Consider the following 15871-nt stretch of genomic DNA (forward strand, 5'->3'; position numbering starts at 1 on the left):
CATTTCTTTAAGAGAAATGTCATAATGACTGACTACTGGCTAAGAGCTTTGGCTCTAGAGGCTGGCTGCTTGCTTTGCTCCTTCAGTTGTGTGATCTCGCACAAGTTGCTTTACCTCTCTAGGGCTCACTTTGTTCATATGTAAATTAGGATAAGAATAATTGCCTGATTGGATTGTTGTGAGGACAAACAAGATATTAACCCATGTGGAGCACTCAAAACAGTTCTGGCATAAAGTAAGGGCTTAATAAACTGGGAACCATAATTGTATTCATACAGTTATATTTATTAAGTTGTTTTCAGAAGAGTTCCACTTCCCTGAAATCTCATGGTATTATTTAGAATCCGTCAAGCCTTCTTTAGGACAATCTGACAAAGGCTGATGTCCTTTTGAGCGAAACCATCAGTGAACTTATAATAGTGGTAAGAATAGTTAGTGCTGCTTTTCCTCTACATTGGTATTTTTCTATCAATGTTTGGCCTTTGAAAATTACATGGACATACTTTTTTGTACAGACATTCTAAATAATCATTTTCTACAGTGGTAATAGTAAAGGAAGAAAAATACTCTGAAGTTTATTTATTTGGTTGTTAGAGGATGGAAAATTAAGAAAGCCTACTTTTCCATGCATTTTGGGGGTCAAAATTTCATTAAATGTCTATTTAGTCTGTTTACAGAGAAGAGTTGGAAATTGCCTACCTTTGCAGTAACATAGCTAAAATGTTTAAATGTTATGTTTCAAATCAGTAGAGCCTTCATTAGGAGTGGAGGAAGGGATATTTTCTTGGATAATGAATTGATTTATTTCAATGGTTCAAAAATTTTTTTCAGCCCTAGACCACTACTCTTAATACCTAAGCACCATGGCCTACAGATTATTGCACATTCATTTATTCAGCAGATATTTGTGCATCTTATTTGTTAAGCAGAGAAGTGAACTGTTGATGGCTCAGGCCATAGTTAAATATTCAGTTTTTGGTGTTAATTGATTCATTTATTATGTGTTCCATCTTTTATTTTTTAGTACAGTGTGATTTTAGGTTTGAGATTCTTGCAAAATAATTGACTTTAGGATTTAAGTATTATTAATTTAATATCAACCATCATAGGAATATCCTCTATAATTGTGTTTACAAATTTGCCAATCTACTCTGAGAATTTTCTTTGTTGTTCAGTTGTTCAGTCATGTCTGACTTTTTGCAACCCTATAGACTACAGCATGCCAGGCTTCCCTGTCCTTCACTATCTCCGTAAGTTTGCTCAAACTCATGTCCATTAAGTCAGTGATGCCATCCAACCATCTCATCTTCTGTTGCCCCCTTCTCCTCTTGCCCCCAATCTTTCCCAACATCAGGGTCTTTTCCAGTGAGTCCGCTCTTTGCATCAGGTGGCCAAAGTATTGAAGCTTCAGCTTCAGCATCAGTCCTTCCAATGATTATTCAGGATTGATTTCCTTTAGATTGGCTTGATCTCCTTGTAGTCCAAGGGACTCTCAAGGGTCTTCTCTAACACCACAGTTCAAAAGTATCAGTTCTTCAGAGCTCAGCTTTCTTTATGGTTCAACTCTCACATCCATACATGACTACTGGAAAAAGCCATAGCTTTGACTAGACGGACCTTTGTTGACAAAGTAGTTTCTTTGCCTTTGAATACGCTGTCTAGATTTGTCATAGCTTTTCTTCCAAGGAGCAATTGTCTTTTAATTTCGTGGCTGCAGTCATTGTCCGCAGTGATTTTGGAGCCGAAGAATTTTCTTAGAGACACGAAAAGCACATTTTTGCAGCTTTAAATGTTAGAAAGTTCTTTATCCCAATATTTCTCAATACCAACTAATGTTTAGATCTCTTTTGGAGCAAAGTAATACTTGTAAACCTTTGAGAAGTGCCTGCTGCTGCTGCTGCTGCTAAGTCGCTTCAGTCGTGTCCGACTCTGTGCGACCCCATAGACCCCACCAGGCTCCCCCGTCCCTGGGATTCTCCAGGCAAGAACACTGGAGTGGGTTGCCATTTCCTGCTCCAATGCATGTGACCTCAACATGATTATACCAGATTTAAAAATGTAACCCTGTTCCTTTTAGTGATTATTTGGTACCAATTTGATCAGAAACATAGCAACCTCAAACATAGAAGGTTTGTAGCAAGAATAGAGACCTTATAGAGATCTTCTAGATGATCCAGAACATGCTTTTTCCCCTTTTTTCTTACATTGCCACCAAAATAAGAATAAAAACCTGAAATTCTCAGAGTTTACCTTCAGCACTACTTTCACTCTATTGAGCAAAGCCTGCCATGTTAACTCCCACTTGTTACTCTCTGAAACTGCATACATTGCATAATTGCATAAATCTGCCTTCTGTATGACATCCTTTTCAAATATCTGAAGGTACTTGCGTCTCTTTCTTCTATTCCTAAGTAAAAACATCCTTAAATTTCTTTATATTTTAATTTAAAAATTCTATGTTAAGTTCTGATTTGTGGAATGGCATAGGCCATATTAAATACAGGGGCATTATTCCTAGGTGGAATCTGAAAGCTGCTGCTTAGTAATAGTGTTATTTATCCTCTTTTTATAGACAAACAGGATCAGAGAGTTAGTTGAAAATTTATTTTGTAACATTGGACAGGATGGATTAGTGTAGGTGGAGAATCAAGCCAAGGCTTCAGAAGAGCTTCTCTTTTGTCATTATTTTCAGAAACTTCATCATGGTCAGGGTTTAGAACTAATAGGAAAAATCTTCAGGATATGATTTCTGTGTATATACCTTTGTTCTGATACATGTGTTTTCCTCCTCCTATATGAGAAATGTATCTTGTTATATTTTAAGCAAATAATTAAAGAAACATTTTTCTGGGACTTTCCTGGTGGTCCAGTGATTAAGACTTCACCTACCAATGCAGGCATTGTAGGTTCGATCCCTGGTTAGAGAGTAAAGATCCCACATGCCTGAGGGCTAAAAAGCTAAAATATAAAATGGAAGCAATATTGTAACAAATTCAACAAAGTCTTTAAAAATGCTCCACATCAAAAAAAAAATTTTTTTTTTAATTCTATATCCTTACCGATTTTTCTTTCTACTTGTCCTATAAACTAACAAAGAATCAAAAATTAAATTTTAAAATACCATTTAAAAATTATAATTATGAAATGCTTAGGGATAAATTTGGCAAAAAGAGATGCAAGACCTATAAAATATTTATATAAAATATTGCTGAGTTAAAGAAAACCCAAATAAATAAAGATAATAAAAAGGACACGTTTTTTTGAATATACGCATGTGTAAAGTTTAATGTCACTGACCTTGATTACCAGTCTCAGTTCTGTTACTATCAGAAAGCATATGATAAGGGAAATGGAAAGGAATTTACAAGGTGAGAAGGGAGGTAACGCAAAGGGAGAAGAGTGGTAGAGTAGGTGATATGATTTTGGGAAAGCTGTTAAATCACAGCTGTTACGGAGAGTGAATCTTGATGCTTTGATGTTTGTGACATTGATTAAAGAGTTTTCAGAACTGACTTATAAAAAATTATTTCAGAGAACTGAAAAAACATTGCACCATTGTCACATTTTTCATGTAATCATCTTTACTCCATGGTAAATAATCCATCTGCCAGTGCAGGAGATGCAGGAGACAGGGGTTCCATACCTGGGTCAGAAAGATCTCCTGGAGGAGGAAATGGCAATCCACTCCAGTATTCTTGCCTGAAAAGTCCCACGGATAGAGGAGCCTGGCAGGCTACCGTCCATGGGGTCGCAAAGAGTTGGACACTACTTGAGCACGCATGCAAAGCCTAATTACGCTCTGATCTTTTTGAAGAAAAGTTACCGGTTTTACTGTGCACACACTTTATTACTGACTTATCATTGAGTTATCACCTCTAGCTTCTTATTCCCAGCAGTTGTATCTTGTTCTCCCAGCAATTTTACTGCTCACTCAGTTCAGTGTTCTGCCTGACAAACATAGTTGTGGTGTGTGTATGTACGTGCATGCTCAGTCACTCAGTGATGTCCGACTCTTCGCTACCCCATGGACTGTAGCCTGCCAGGCTTCTCTGTTCATGAGATTTTCTAGGCAAGAATAGTGGAGTAGGTTGCCATTGCGTACTCCAGGGGAATCTTCCTGACCCAGGTATCAAACCAGGTCTCTTGTGTCTCCTGCATTGGCAGGCGGATTCTTTACCACTGAGCCACCTAGATAGCTAGGGATATATATATATATATGTAGTTATAACTAAAAATACGTTTTTCTCATTTTTCAAATTTGCTGGCTAGCCTGTTAAATTTCTGCTATGCTGCTGCTGCTAAGTCACTTCAGTCGTGTCCGACTCTGTGCTACCCTACCAGGCTCCGCCGTCCCTGGGATTCTCCAGGCAAGAACACTGGAGTGGGTAGCCATTTATTCCTCCAGGAATAATAAGAATACTTTTAATAATAAATACAAAATACTTGTCTAAGGGTAACCCTCCCTTGGTGGGGGGGGGGAAACGAGGTTAGAAATCAACTTAATGAAAATTTTCATGAATTATAATAATTACAAGACTCTCTTGGAAAAGATTATATAGAAAACAAAGTGAATCAGCTATCATGTTTCCAGATGGCCTAGGATGACATAAAATAAATGTGATAAAGGTGTTGATTTAAGTGGTTAACATTAACTATATGTCATGCATTTTCCTGACATAGATTGCAGTGATAAGGGAAGTAATCTTAAACTTCAAGTTTCTTTTTAGCAAGTTGGTATTCTAGTTTCTCAGCTCTCTGCCTGTGCTCTAAATCTCTCCTCTGTTGAGATCACTTACTCTTCCTTGGTGATGATATTGGTGCTATTCACTGTTAATACTGCTTAGTGAATTTTTTTTTTTTTTTTTTTTAGCTTTTTCCCCCATTCTAAGTTATGTGTAGTATGCTTACTTATATTTGAAAGTGCATATCTGGATAATCACAGTAAATCCCAATAGTATGCCTTGTTCATAGTGCTGACATTGTTATGCTGTTTAATTATGATTGTAATCTATAGGATCATAGGAGTGCTGGTAAAGCACAAATTCAGTGCTGAAGTCAAATCAAATAGCAGATTTGGGCAAAGTACTAAAGCCACTTGTGCACATTGCCTACTAAGAACACAAATGAATGAGGCAGTTTCCTGCCTCCAAGAAGCTTTAAGGGACTATGCTGCTGCTGCTAAGTCACTTCAGTCGTGTCCAACTCTGTGCGACCCCATAGACGGAAGCCCACCAGGCTCTGCTGTCCCTGGGATTCTCCAGGCAAAAACACTGGAATGGGTTGCCATTTCCTTCTCCAATGCATGAAAGTGAAAAGTGAAAAGGAAGTCACTCAGTCGTGTCCGACTCTTAGCGACCCCATGGACTACAGCCTACCAGGCTCCTCCATCCATGGGATTTTCCAGGCAAGAGTACTGGAGTGGGGTGCCATTGCCTTCTCCGTTAAGGGACTATTTAAATAACCAGAATGGTCAGATCTAGGGGAGAGGAGCAGTTTTGAAAGACAGAATGCAGAGACAAAATGATGATGGAATTGAATTTTGAGTTTCTCACATAAATTTACCAAGTTACATATTGAGAAGGATACCTCAGCAGAGAGAGTAGAGTAGTGAGCCAGAAATGAATAAGGTATTATGCTTCTGAGTAACTACACTGTGGCTGAAGAAATGTGGGAAATGATGAGGATGAAGAGATGGGCAGGAAAACTAGTTAAAGGAAGGTTTCACCTGAATAATTAGACTTTGTGAAGTGTACATTTGATGGGATTTTAAGGACATAATATCAGAGCTCTTACTTTGAAAGTATCATTGAGGTAGTAATTTGAGGGCAACATTAAATGAATGTGACAGTGAAGATTAGTTCAGTCAATGATTCCTAAATTTCACTGTGTATAATGCACATTCTGGGAGTTTAAAAAAACCCAGATTTGGGGGCTCTACTTCAGATCTACTGAATCAGATTTACAAAGATAGAGCCCAGAAGTTTGAAATGTTGACTTTCCCAGGTAATTACAATGCTCCTTGACTGGCATTTGCGAATATTGCATTAAGTAACTACTTTAGTAGACTAAGGGGGAGGCTGGCTATGTTCCATGAGTTCTCTTCTGCTTATCACTATATTCCGAGTTCCTACACAGTGCATAGTACTTGATATATATTCAATAAATATTTGTTGAATTAATAGTTCTTGAATGAAGTTTATTCTGAGGTTCAGGAAGGTCACTTCCCATCTAGTGTTTTGGTTCTCTAAAATATTATGACAATTAAATACATATAATGAAAGCATTGTATGTATGTGAAAGCAGTACACAGTGCCTAGCACATAGTAAGTGCTCAGTAAGTGTTTGGTGGCGGGGGGGATTCTCTACATCTTTTCTCTCATGGTACTTTATGTAAATAAGGTATCTTGGAAATTGGCTTATGCCTGGCCAGATCTCCTGAAGTATGTATGCAGATTGGTTTTACTTTGGGGAGCTGAATGTTATGCAAATAAAACACCAACAAGATATTCAAATTAAGTACAGAGATACTCCTTTGTACAAATTAAAAATAAAGTCTAGTGAGAGTATATGAGGTAGATTGGATAACTGATTCTCTCCCCTTAGTGGTTGGCAGTACCAATTAAAAGTTGTTTTGCTTTAAGAGGTAGTTAGTGGGGCAGAAAGAGGCCTTGCCTTTCGATTAGAAGTTTGGATTTACAAGCAGACTCCAGAAAAGAGTTCCTCTGAATAGTTGAGGATCAGGTTCTAAATTCCAAAGCCAATCCCTGTACCTCCCCTTTATGTCTTTGGAGATGTGAAGGAAACCAATTTTGAACTTTATAATAATGGTCTGGACTTATAAGTACTTATCTTGGTAATTAAAATAAGTTTCTGAGAGGCAGCATAGTCTAGTGTTATTTAATACCATGGTTTCTAGAGTCAGACTGCTTATTTGAATACAGGCTTACCATTTATTAACTACGTAAACTTGGGTAAACTGTTCACGTTCCATTATCTGTAATACAGTGATGATATAATAATTTAAGTTCAGTTCAGTTGCTCAGTCGTGTCCAACTCTTTGCGACCTCATGAATTGCAGCACGCCAGGCCTCCCTGTCCATCACCAACTCCCAGAGTTCACTCAAACTCACGTCCATTGAGTCGGTGATGCCATCCAGCCATCTCATCCTCTGTCGTCCCCTTCTCCTCCTGCCCCCAATTCCTCCCAGCATCAGTCTTTTTCCAATGAGTCAACTCTTCGCATGAGGTGGCCAAAGTATTGGAGTTTCAGCTTTAGCATCATTCCTTCCAAACAACACCCAGGACTGATCTCCTTTAGAATGGACTGGTTGGATCTCCTTGCAGTCCAAGGGACTCTCAAGAGTCTTCTCCAACACCACAGTTCAAAAGCATCAATTCTTTGGTGCTCAGCTTTCTTCACAGTCCAACGCTCACATCCATACATGACCACTGGAAAAACCATAGCCTTGACTAGATGGACCTTTGTTGGCAAAGTAATGTCTCTGCTTTTGTATATGCTATCTAGGTTGGTCATAACTTTCCTTCCAAGGAGTAAGCGTCTTTTAATTTCATGGCTGCAATCACCATCTGCAGTGATTTTGGAGCCCCCCAAAATAAAGTCTGACACTGTTTCCTCATCTATTTCCCATGAAGTGATGGGACCAGATGCCATGATCTTCGTTTTCTGAATGTTGAGCTTTAAGCCAACTTTTTCACTCTCTTTCACTTTCATCAAGAGGCTTTTTAGTTCCTCTTCACTTTCTGCCATAAGGGTGGTGTCATCTGCATATCTGAGGTTATTAATATTTCTTCCAGCAATCTTGATTCCAGCTTGTGCTTCTTCCAGCCCAGTGTTTCTCATGATGTACTCTGCATAGAAGTTAAATAAGCAGGGTGACAATATACAGCCTTGGTGTACTCCTTTTCCTATTTGGAACCAGTCTGTTCCATGTCCTGTTCTAACTGTTGCTTCCTGACCTGCATATAGGTTTAAATAAGTTAAATAAGTTAATAGTTGAAAAACGTTTAGAATACCAATGTGTACGTAGTATGTACCATGTATAGATGTTTAGACTCAAAGCTGCAGGCCAAAATGCCAACTAAAGAATGAAAATTTCCTTGGTATTTCCTCTGACCTGAGGAGACATGAAGAAGTACTGGGCAGTGAAAACAGTGAGATACACAATTTTTACCTAACAGCTTGGCAAAAATTAGAATGATAAAAAAGATCCATAATATTGATATATTATGCGCAGAAATAATATGCCCAGAAAACATGGGCAAATAAATGCACACATTCGTGGTTTGGCAGAGACAAAAAAATGGAAACAGACTGTTTTGGAAAGGATAATTTAAATGCCACATCCTTTAGATCATGGAATTTCACTTCAGAATGTCTATCTTATATAAATACTTACACAAGAAGTGCAAAACAACAACTTGTACCTTCAAGGTCAGAAAGAATATTTAAAGCAGCAAATAATAGAGTTGATTTTTAAGAAATTTATACATTAACTTTATTAGAAATGTCTGATCATCTGTTAACATTTTGAATGATTATGATCTAACTTCAGTTCTTAAAGTCATTTACAATTAGGAATGCCAACAGGCCTTTCTTGTGCAATTAGTAGACAATACAGATGAATGAACATATGCAATTATTTTTTATTCTTACTAATCCGAAGAATAATTGTCATTCTCTGTAAAATGGCTACTGCTTATTCATGAACTCTGTACACAAGAAACTGAATAAGACTGTAGCTATAAATGTATTTCCTATACAAAATCATATGAAGGTATAACTGTAAGCTTTTTGTCCAGTACTGTATGTTAAATAATAATGAAATAATGAAATAATAAGTATGTGAAAACTAGAGTATCACAAAGATTGAGCTGTATTGCTGGTTTACTCAAACATTGATTCTAAAATGGTCATGGAAATGGGCAAGCAAACTATTCAAAAGACCGAATTTTTACTGTACTCTTGACTGATTTCTAGCATGACTATCAGATTATGAATGGCACCTTATGCAGACATATTAATGGCAGAACTTTACTTGATCTGTACTTAATAAAAACAACATAGATGGAATTTATAATTTAGAGAAAAACGGTGCCCTTATTTGCATGCTAAAAATCTGCCTGTTCTGGTCTACAAAAGTTGTATTGTGCCATCTAAGAATAAGTAAGTAAATAGTACAGGATTCTCCTTTGTGGAACCTAGACTCCATGTTCTACCAGAAGTACTATAATTCTATGAGGTATGACCTGATAAAAAGAGCCTTCCTGTGAGTAGACAAGAAACTGGGCAGTTCAGATGCTGAAACTTTATTAAGAGTTTTGGAAGTTTTAGTTTTAACCTGAGAAATGTTTTAAGAGCTCCTATAGTCACATGTGAAAAACACCAGATAAATTTCTTCATTAAATCTTTATTACAGGTCTCCTGATTGCTTTATGTCTAGATTGATTATGAATAGAAGATATACTGATTTTCATCACCTTCTTCATCTAACTTAGGTTTGTCAACTCTTGAGGTATCATATTACTTTTTTGATAAGGCTTATTTTTTTTTTTTTCTAAAAACTTGGCTAATGCTCAAATTCCTGTTCTCACAGTCTTCACTAGCTTATACGTTGTCCTTTAAATGTTTTTTCCAAACTGTCATTTGTAATGGATTTGTCTTATAAACTTAGTTGCCATATCTTGGACAATCATTATCTTCAAAGTTCTGAACAATACAAATATTTCTAAAAGTATGGAGATAATGCATCATGATGGTTAGCTTGATCAGATGCCCTTTAAAAGCATATAATATGTAATATAAGGATTTGTTTTTCACCAAGTATTTCAGTTGGGCAGTAATTTGTTGGTAGCTTAGATTTGGTTGAGTAATTAAATGAAAGAGGGCTTAGTAAATCTGATGGAAGTTTCTGGTAAAATTCTGATTACCTGGACTAAATATGGCATTTGAACCAATATCCATGTTTATCATAAGATCATTGATTATCACTCTTTTGTTGTTGTTGTTGATTTTACTTGAACCAGATAGGAATCTGTTTCCCACTGCCATTTCTGCCTCTTACCTGCCAATCCATAAGTGTAAAGAAGTGAGAGAAGCAGTATCTGAGATGTTAAACTTTTATTATTGTACATTTAAAACATCTACTTAAAGTCAATGAGAACAGTGAATGCAAATAAAAAAATGAAGTTTTAGACTGAGGACATTGTCAGATTTTCATGTTAGCCTAAGCATGTAATATATTTTTGTGTTTTTTTAAAAAAATTCTACAGCATTGAGATAATCCTGATTCACAAATACCAAGTTATAAGTAGTAATATTTTTTAATAGCTCACCTTAAATCTCTAGATACTCAAGTTAAATTGATCTAGATGCTTGAATTGAACTTTTTCTATCAAAGTTCACTTACTAATAATAGCAAATATTCACATGCCTTATGAACGTGTAAAAGTCAGATGAGCACACAAACTTGAGCAAGTGCTAAAACTATCACCACTGTTGTCACAAGGCAGATGCTAGAATTTCGCTTTTTATTATACAGCTTAACAGGAGCATACTCTGAGGAGGACCTTGCTTGTTTTTGGGCATGTTACTTCTGTGATTGAATCTTTGTAGCTTTGCAGATTGCTGGAGGGCGAAGAGATTTACCTGGAAGCAATTATGTACTTAGTTCGTAGAATATAAGGAAGATTAACTGAAATAATGCTGGGAAGATCCTTAACATACTGCTCAGTGCTTAGTAAATGGTAATGGTTATTTTCAACATTTAATAAATAATTGACTTAATTGGATTAGGTTGAGGGTCATAGGAGAGCAGCTATTTGAGGTAGAAGCCACATTTTGCATTAAGAAGATAAAGCCTTGTGGAAGAGCAGAAAAGTAAATAAGAAAACACCTACATTCAAATCCTGTGTGCTACAGCATGGCTATTTTTAACCTAATGAATCCCAGATTCCTAATATATAAAATAGGGATAATATTTAATCTATTTACAGATTGTTTTGAGAGAAGTAGTACAGGATAATATTTGACATGTAGTAGGTATTAATAAACAATAGCTACTAAAGAAGCAGCTAAGGCCAGAACCAGGTTAGCCTTGTCTACCTTCAGCTGGGTCAGGAGGAATAGATAATGCTACAGTGATGCAAAGAAAGATGGTTCTGCTTGGATGACTTACGAAAATCTTTCTAACTGGTTTTATTCTTGGAAGAGTTGCCTAAAGATACATAATTATATTGACACCCTCAGTAATTTTCTTGGGTTTCCCAGGTGGCTCAGTGGTACAGAATCCACCTGCCAATGCAGGAGACTCAAGTTTGATTCCTGGGTCGGGAAGATCCCATGGAGAAGGAAATGGCAACTCACTCCAATATTCTTGCCTGGAAAAATCCCATGGTCAGAGGAGCCTGGTGGGCTACAGTCCATGGGGTCACAAAGAGTCGGACACGACTGAGCACACATGCATGCATCTTCACCAGTAATCTTTCTTGGCCTGTTCTCTTAAATTTTTAGTATTGTGCCACATCTTTTTTTTTTCCCATACCCCTGCATTTATTTGGTACCTTTTGTGTCAGAAAAGATAAGGGACTGCTAAGGGAGTAAGCAACCTGAAAACAGTAGCTGATTATAGATGCTAATGTAAATTCCTAGAGCTTATAGTCTGTATTGCTCGTGTGGTAGGGGAGAGAGTAAGAAAGCTCTAAGACTACTTGTGAATGGCTGTGAAAGTACAGCTTTAGATATACAGGCTACTTGTAAGGTTTTGACCAAATCAAAAACATCCAGTCCAATTTGATGTGCCAGGGAGGAAACACTTGGTTTGGAGAGATGAAGAGCTTTATCTTGGACTTCTTGTGAGAGTTCCTTTTGTCTATAGTAATCCAAAAAATTGTATAGCTGTCTTGAAAAATACATTTATGTAGTAGAATAAATCTTTATACAGTTACGTGGCATCTTCTAATCTTTTCGTGGTAAGAAAAATGTAAAATGAATTTTATTCAAGCAAAGGCAAACTGACGTTTTAATTTGTCTTTTTTTCCTCTCCTGCTCCTTTTTGGTTAAATAGGATAAGTTCTGAACGTCGAAAAGAGAAGTCTAGAGATGCAGCCAGATCTCGTCGAAGTAAAGAGTCTGAAGTTTTTTATGAGCTTGCTCATCAGTTGCCACTCCCCCATAATGTAAGCTCGCATCTTGATAAGGCTTCTGTTATGAGGCTCACCATCAGCTATTTGCGTGTGAGGAAACTTCTGGATGCTGGTGAGTTGTTTTACAAGGACACGATAGGTCTAAAAATTAGAAATCAAAAGTAAATTGGAAATTACTTTTAGAAGGTGGTCATACTCTCACTTCTTTAACATGATATCCTTTTTATTACCTGCTTTTAAAGCTTCAGTCAGGAATGTTAAGATATTGGCCTCCCTCCCCCTCTTTTACTCTTGCCATACTTACCTACCTACCTATATTTATCTTACTTTTAATGACATGACTCTTCTCTTTTCAGTGGTTTGTCTTGCTTCATTACTTTAAATAATCATTAAAAGCAGCTGGCAAATCTAAATTTAGTCTCTGTTCCTATCATTTAAGTATAAAATTTTAACCATTTTTTCTTCTTGTGCCTTTTTTAGGTGATTTGGATATTGAAGATGAAATGAAGGCACAGATGAATTGCTTTTATTTGAAAGCCTTGGATGGTTTTGTTATGGTTCTCACAGATGATGGTGACATGATTTACATTTCTGATAATGTGAACAAATACATGGGATTAACTCAGGTAAAATGCCCACATATTAAGAGCTGTTCTGTATGTGTTTATGATTGTGTTACAGGTCTAATTTTTTAAATGTGTTTATTTTTACAGTTTGAACTAACTGGACACAGTGTGTTTGATTTTACTCATCCATGTGACCACGAGGAAATGAGAGAAATGCTTACACACAGAAATGGTGAGAAGAAGTTTTTTGTTTGATTTATTGTGACAGGTGATTTTACTTAATTGGATACTATCACTAATCTTAAAATTTTGCTATTGTACTAACCTAAGGCAAAACTTCATTTCATGTTTAATAAAATGTTACTCTGTTCTTTGTTATATCTGTTATTCTATTTTTTAGGAATTTCATAAAAATACCTACGTTTTGAAAAAAGCCCATCTAATTCTGTAAATAATTATAGAGATATAAGACTTGATAAAATAAAATGGAAAAATAAATAAAAATCAGGACCAAGTAAGTTAATTTAATATTAACATTAAGGCAAGGAAGTCAGTCATACAAATAATAGGATTTTACATAGTTTAATATTAAAGTTAAGGTGCCAGTTTGGGTTCAAGCTTCCGAATGCCCAAGAAAAAGTTAACCAAATTTTAAAACATAACTGCTTATTTGACCCCTTAGATTGTTCATAATAATTGAAGACTATATAGTTCAGTTACAAAGTATTATATTACGGATGCCCTTGCATTTTTTGTTGTTGTTGTTGAGTTGCTAAGTCGTGTCCAACTGTTTGTGACCCCATGGATTGCAGCACTCCAGATTGTCTTTCACTATCTCCCTGAGTTTGCTCCAACTCGTGTCCATTGAGTCAGTGATGCCATCCAACCATCTCTTTCTCTGTTGTCCCCTTCTCCTCCTGCCTTCTATCGTTTCCAACATCACAGTCTTTTCCAATGAGTATGCTCCTCGCATCGGGTGGCTAAAGTATTGGAGCTTCAGCATTAGTTCTTCCAGTGAATATTCAGGGTCGATTTCCTTTAGGATTGACTGGCTTGACCTCCTTGCTGTCCAAGAGACTCTCAAGAATCTTCTCCAGCACCACAGTTCAAAAGCATCAATTCTTCAACACTCAGCCTTCTTTATGGTCCAACTCTCACATCTTTACATGACTACTGGAGAAACCATAGCTTTGACTATATGGACTTTGGTCGACAAAGTGATGTCTTTGCTTTTTAATATGCTGTCTAGGTTTGTCATAGCTTTCCTTCCAAGAAACAGGCATCTTCTAATTTCATGGCTGCAGTTATTGTCCACAGTGATTTTGCAGTCCAAGAAGAGAAAATCAGTCACTGTTTCCACCTTTTCCCCTTCTATTTGCCATGAAGTGATGGGCCTGGATGCCATGATCTTAATTTTTAGAATGTTGAGTTTTTAAGCCAGCCTTTTTGTTTTCCTCTTCACCCTCATCAAGAGTCTCTTTAGTTCTTCTTTACTTTCTGCCATTAGAGTGGTATCATCTACATATCTGAGGTTGTTGGTATTTCTCCCAGCAATCTTGATTCCAGTTTATGATTCATCAAGCCTGGCATTTCACATAATGTACTCTGCATATAAGTTAAATAAATAGGGTGACAATATACAGCCTTGAGGTATTCCTTTCCCAATTTTGAACCAGTCAGTTCTTCCATGTAAGGTTCTAACTTGCTTCTTGATCTGCATACAGGTTTCTCAGGAGACAGGTAAGATGATCTGGTATTCCCATCTCTGTAAAAAAGACCTACTAGGACCTTTAACTTTTAGGAATGAATTGTTAAAAATAATCAAATGTTCCAAGATTTGGGAAAAAAGTACTTTGTGCATTACAAATCTTAGCAAATAAAGTCTTTTCATAACTGTGCCTTAAGCAGAGTATATGGATCATAATTTGATCTTTCTTTCACGACTCAAAGTTACCACACTGAAAATTTGTCACTGTGCTCTGCAGTTGTTCTTTGTAGGTCTCCCATTTAAGTATATGTTTGTTTGTTTCTACATTAAACCTCATTGATTATTGTCAGTCATTTTTTATGGTTTTTGTTTTAAAGCTCATCTCATTTCTACTAAAAGTTAACTTTTATTTAGAGATTATCTGTGCCAGGACACTGTTTTCTGCATTTTTTTGTGCTTTTACTCCTTTAAAAACCCTATGAAGTTACAATTTCTATTCTACAGAGGAAACTGAGTTACAGAGTTACTGAGTAACTTGCCAAAGATTATTTGGTTACTACAGTGAGCGTTAAACTAAGGTAGAGTGGTTCAAGTCCATACTCCTTAGTACTTTAGAGCTCTTTCCGTGTTCACCAACTCTCAATACATTCCTACTGCCATTTCTTACCTTGGAGCCCTCTTCTTTTAATTTCATGTTGTGTGTTTACTGTGAACTTGGGAAAGCAAATGCATACTTTTTAGAATTTTGTGTAAAGGAGGAGTAAATATACTCTGAGCAAGGACTTAAGTGGATTGTTGATGAGTTTAGTATATAACTTCTAGTGTTTATACTTTGACGTTTGTATTGGCAGTTTATTGCTTCCCTTGTTCTAGACTATAAATGCATAGATATTTGGAAGTCTTATTTTGGTTTGGTGATGATGCTAATGCATTATTCTAAATCAGATCTAGTATACTTATTAGAGCTTAGATGTATGTTTTTAACCAAATGCTTTTGTTAAAGCACATGTACTACTCTTATTGTAATAGATTTGTGATTTAATTATGAACTTAAAAAAATAATTCCTAATGGTGGTTAGTGAATTTCTGATATTTTGTTGGGAAACAAAAATGCAGACTTTCACCTTTAGCAAAGTAGGGCTGCTACAGTACAGGACATTTTAATGATACACTAAGAGCCTATGGTATGCTTATACAGCATAGTCCTATTTCATTTAAATTCTAAATAGAATTTAGAGTTCATTAAATTATTGTAAAGTATTTATTTTTATAGAGCTGAAAACTTAGTTGTTTAAAAATTTTTTTATTAAGAAAATGCTAGTAGTTTTCACTTACCTTAGTGTTAAATTTATCTTCATGTCCCAGTTGAAATGCTTTAGGTTTCCATTGGGCAGTCTAATTCAAGTTTAGATTATGAAGGACTGAAAATACCTCA

General features: G+C 36.3%; 1 protein-coding gene across 3 annotated transcripts in view; it reads left to right on the forward strand.

The window, feature by feature from the left end:
- Positions 1 to 15871, forward strand: part of HIF1A (hypoxia inducible factor 1 subunit alpha) — a 44986-nt gene that overhangs the window by 8990 nt on the left and 20125 nt on the right. Inside the window, exons 1-4 of one of the 3 annotated variants that reach the window (XM_027554267.1) lie at positions 9443 to 9516; positions 12084 to 12274; positions 12643 to 12788; positions 12876 to 12960. In XM_027554267.1, the coding sequence (XP_027410068.1) occupies positions 12226 to 12274; positions 12643 to 12788; positions 12876 to 12960 (280 nt within the window). In that variant the 5' untranslated portion in view covers positions 9443 to 9516; positions 12084 to 12225. Of the gene's footprint in view, positions 1 to 9442; positions 9517 to 10705; positions 10765 to 12083; positions 12275 to 12642; positions 12789 to 12875; positions 12961 to 15871 lie in introns of those variants that run through there. The other 2 variants (XM_027554265.1, XM_027554266.1) reach the window with 2 other exon arrangements.

This window comes from Bos indicus x Bos taurus, chromosome 10 (assembly GCF_003369695.1).
Source record: "Bos indicus x Bos taurus breed Angus x Brahman F1 hybrid chromosome 10, Bos_hybrid_MaternalHap_v2.0, whole genome shotgun sequence".
NCBI classification, from domain to species: domain Eukaryota; kingdom Metazoa; phylum Chordata; class Mammalia; order Artiodactyla; family Bovidae; genus Bos; species Bos indicus x Bos taurus.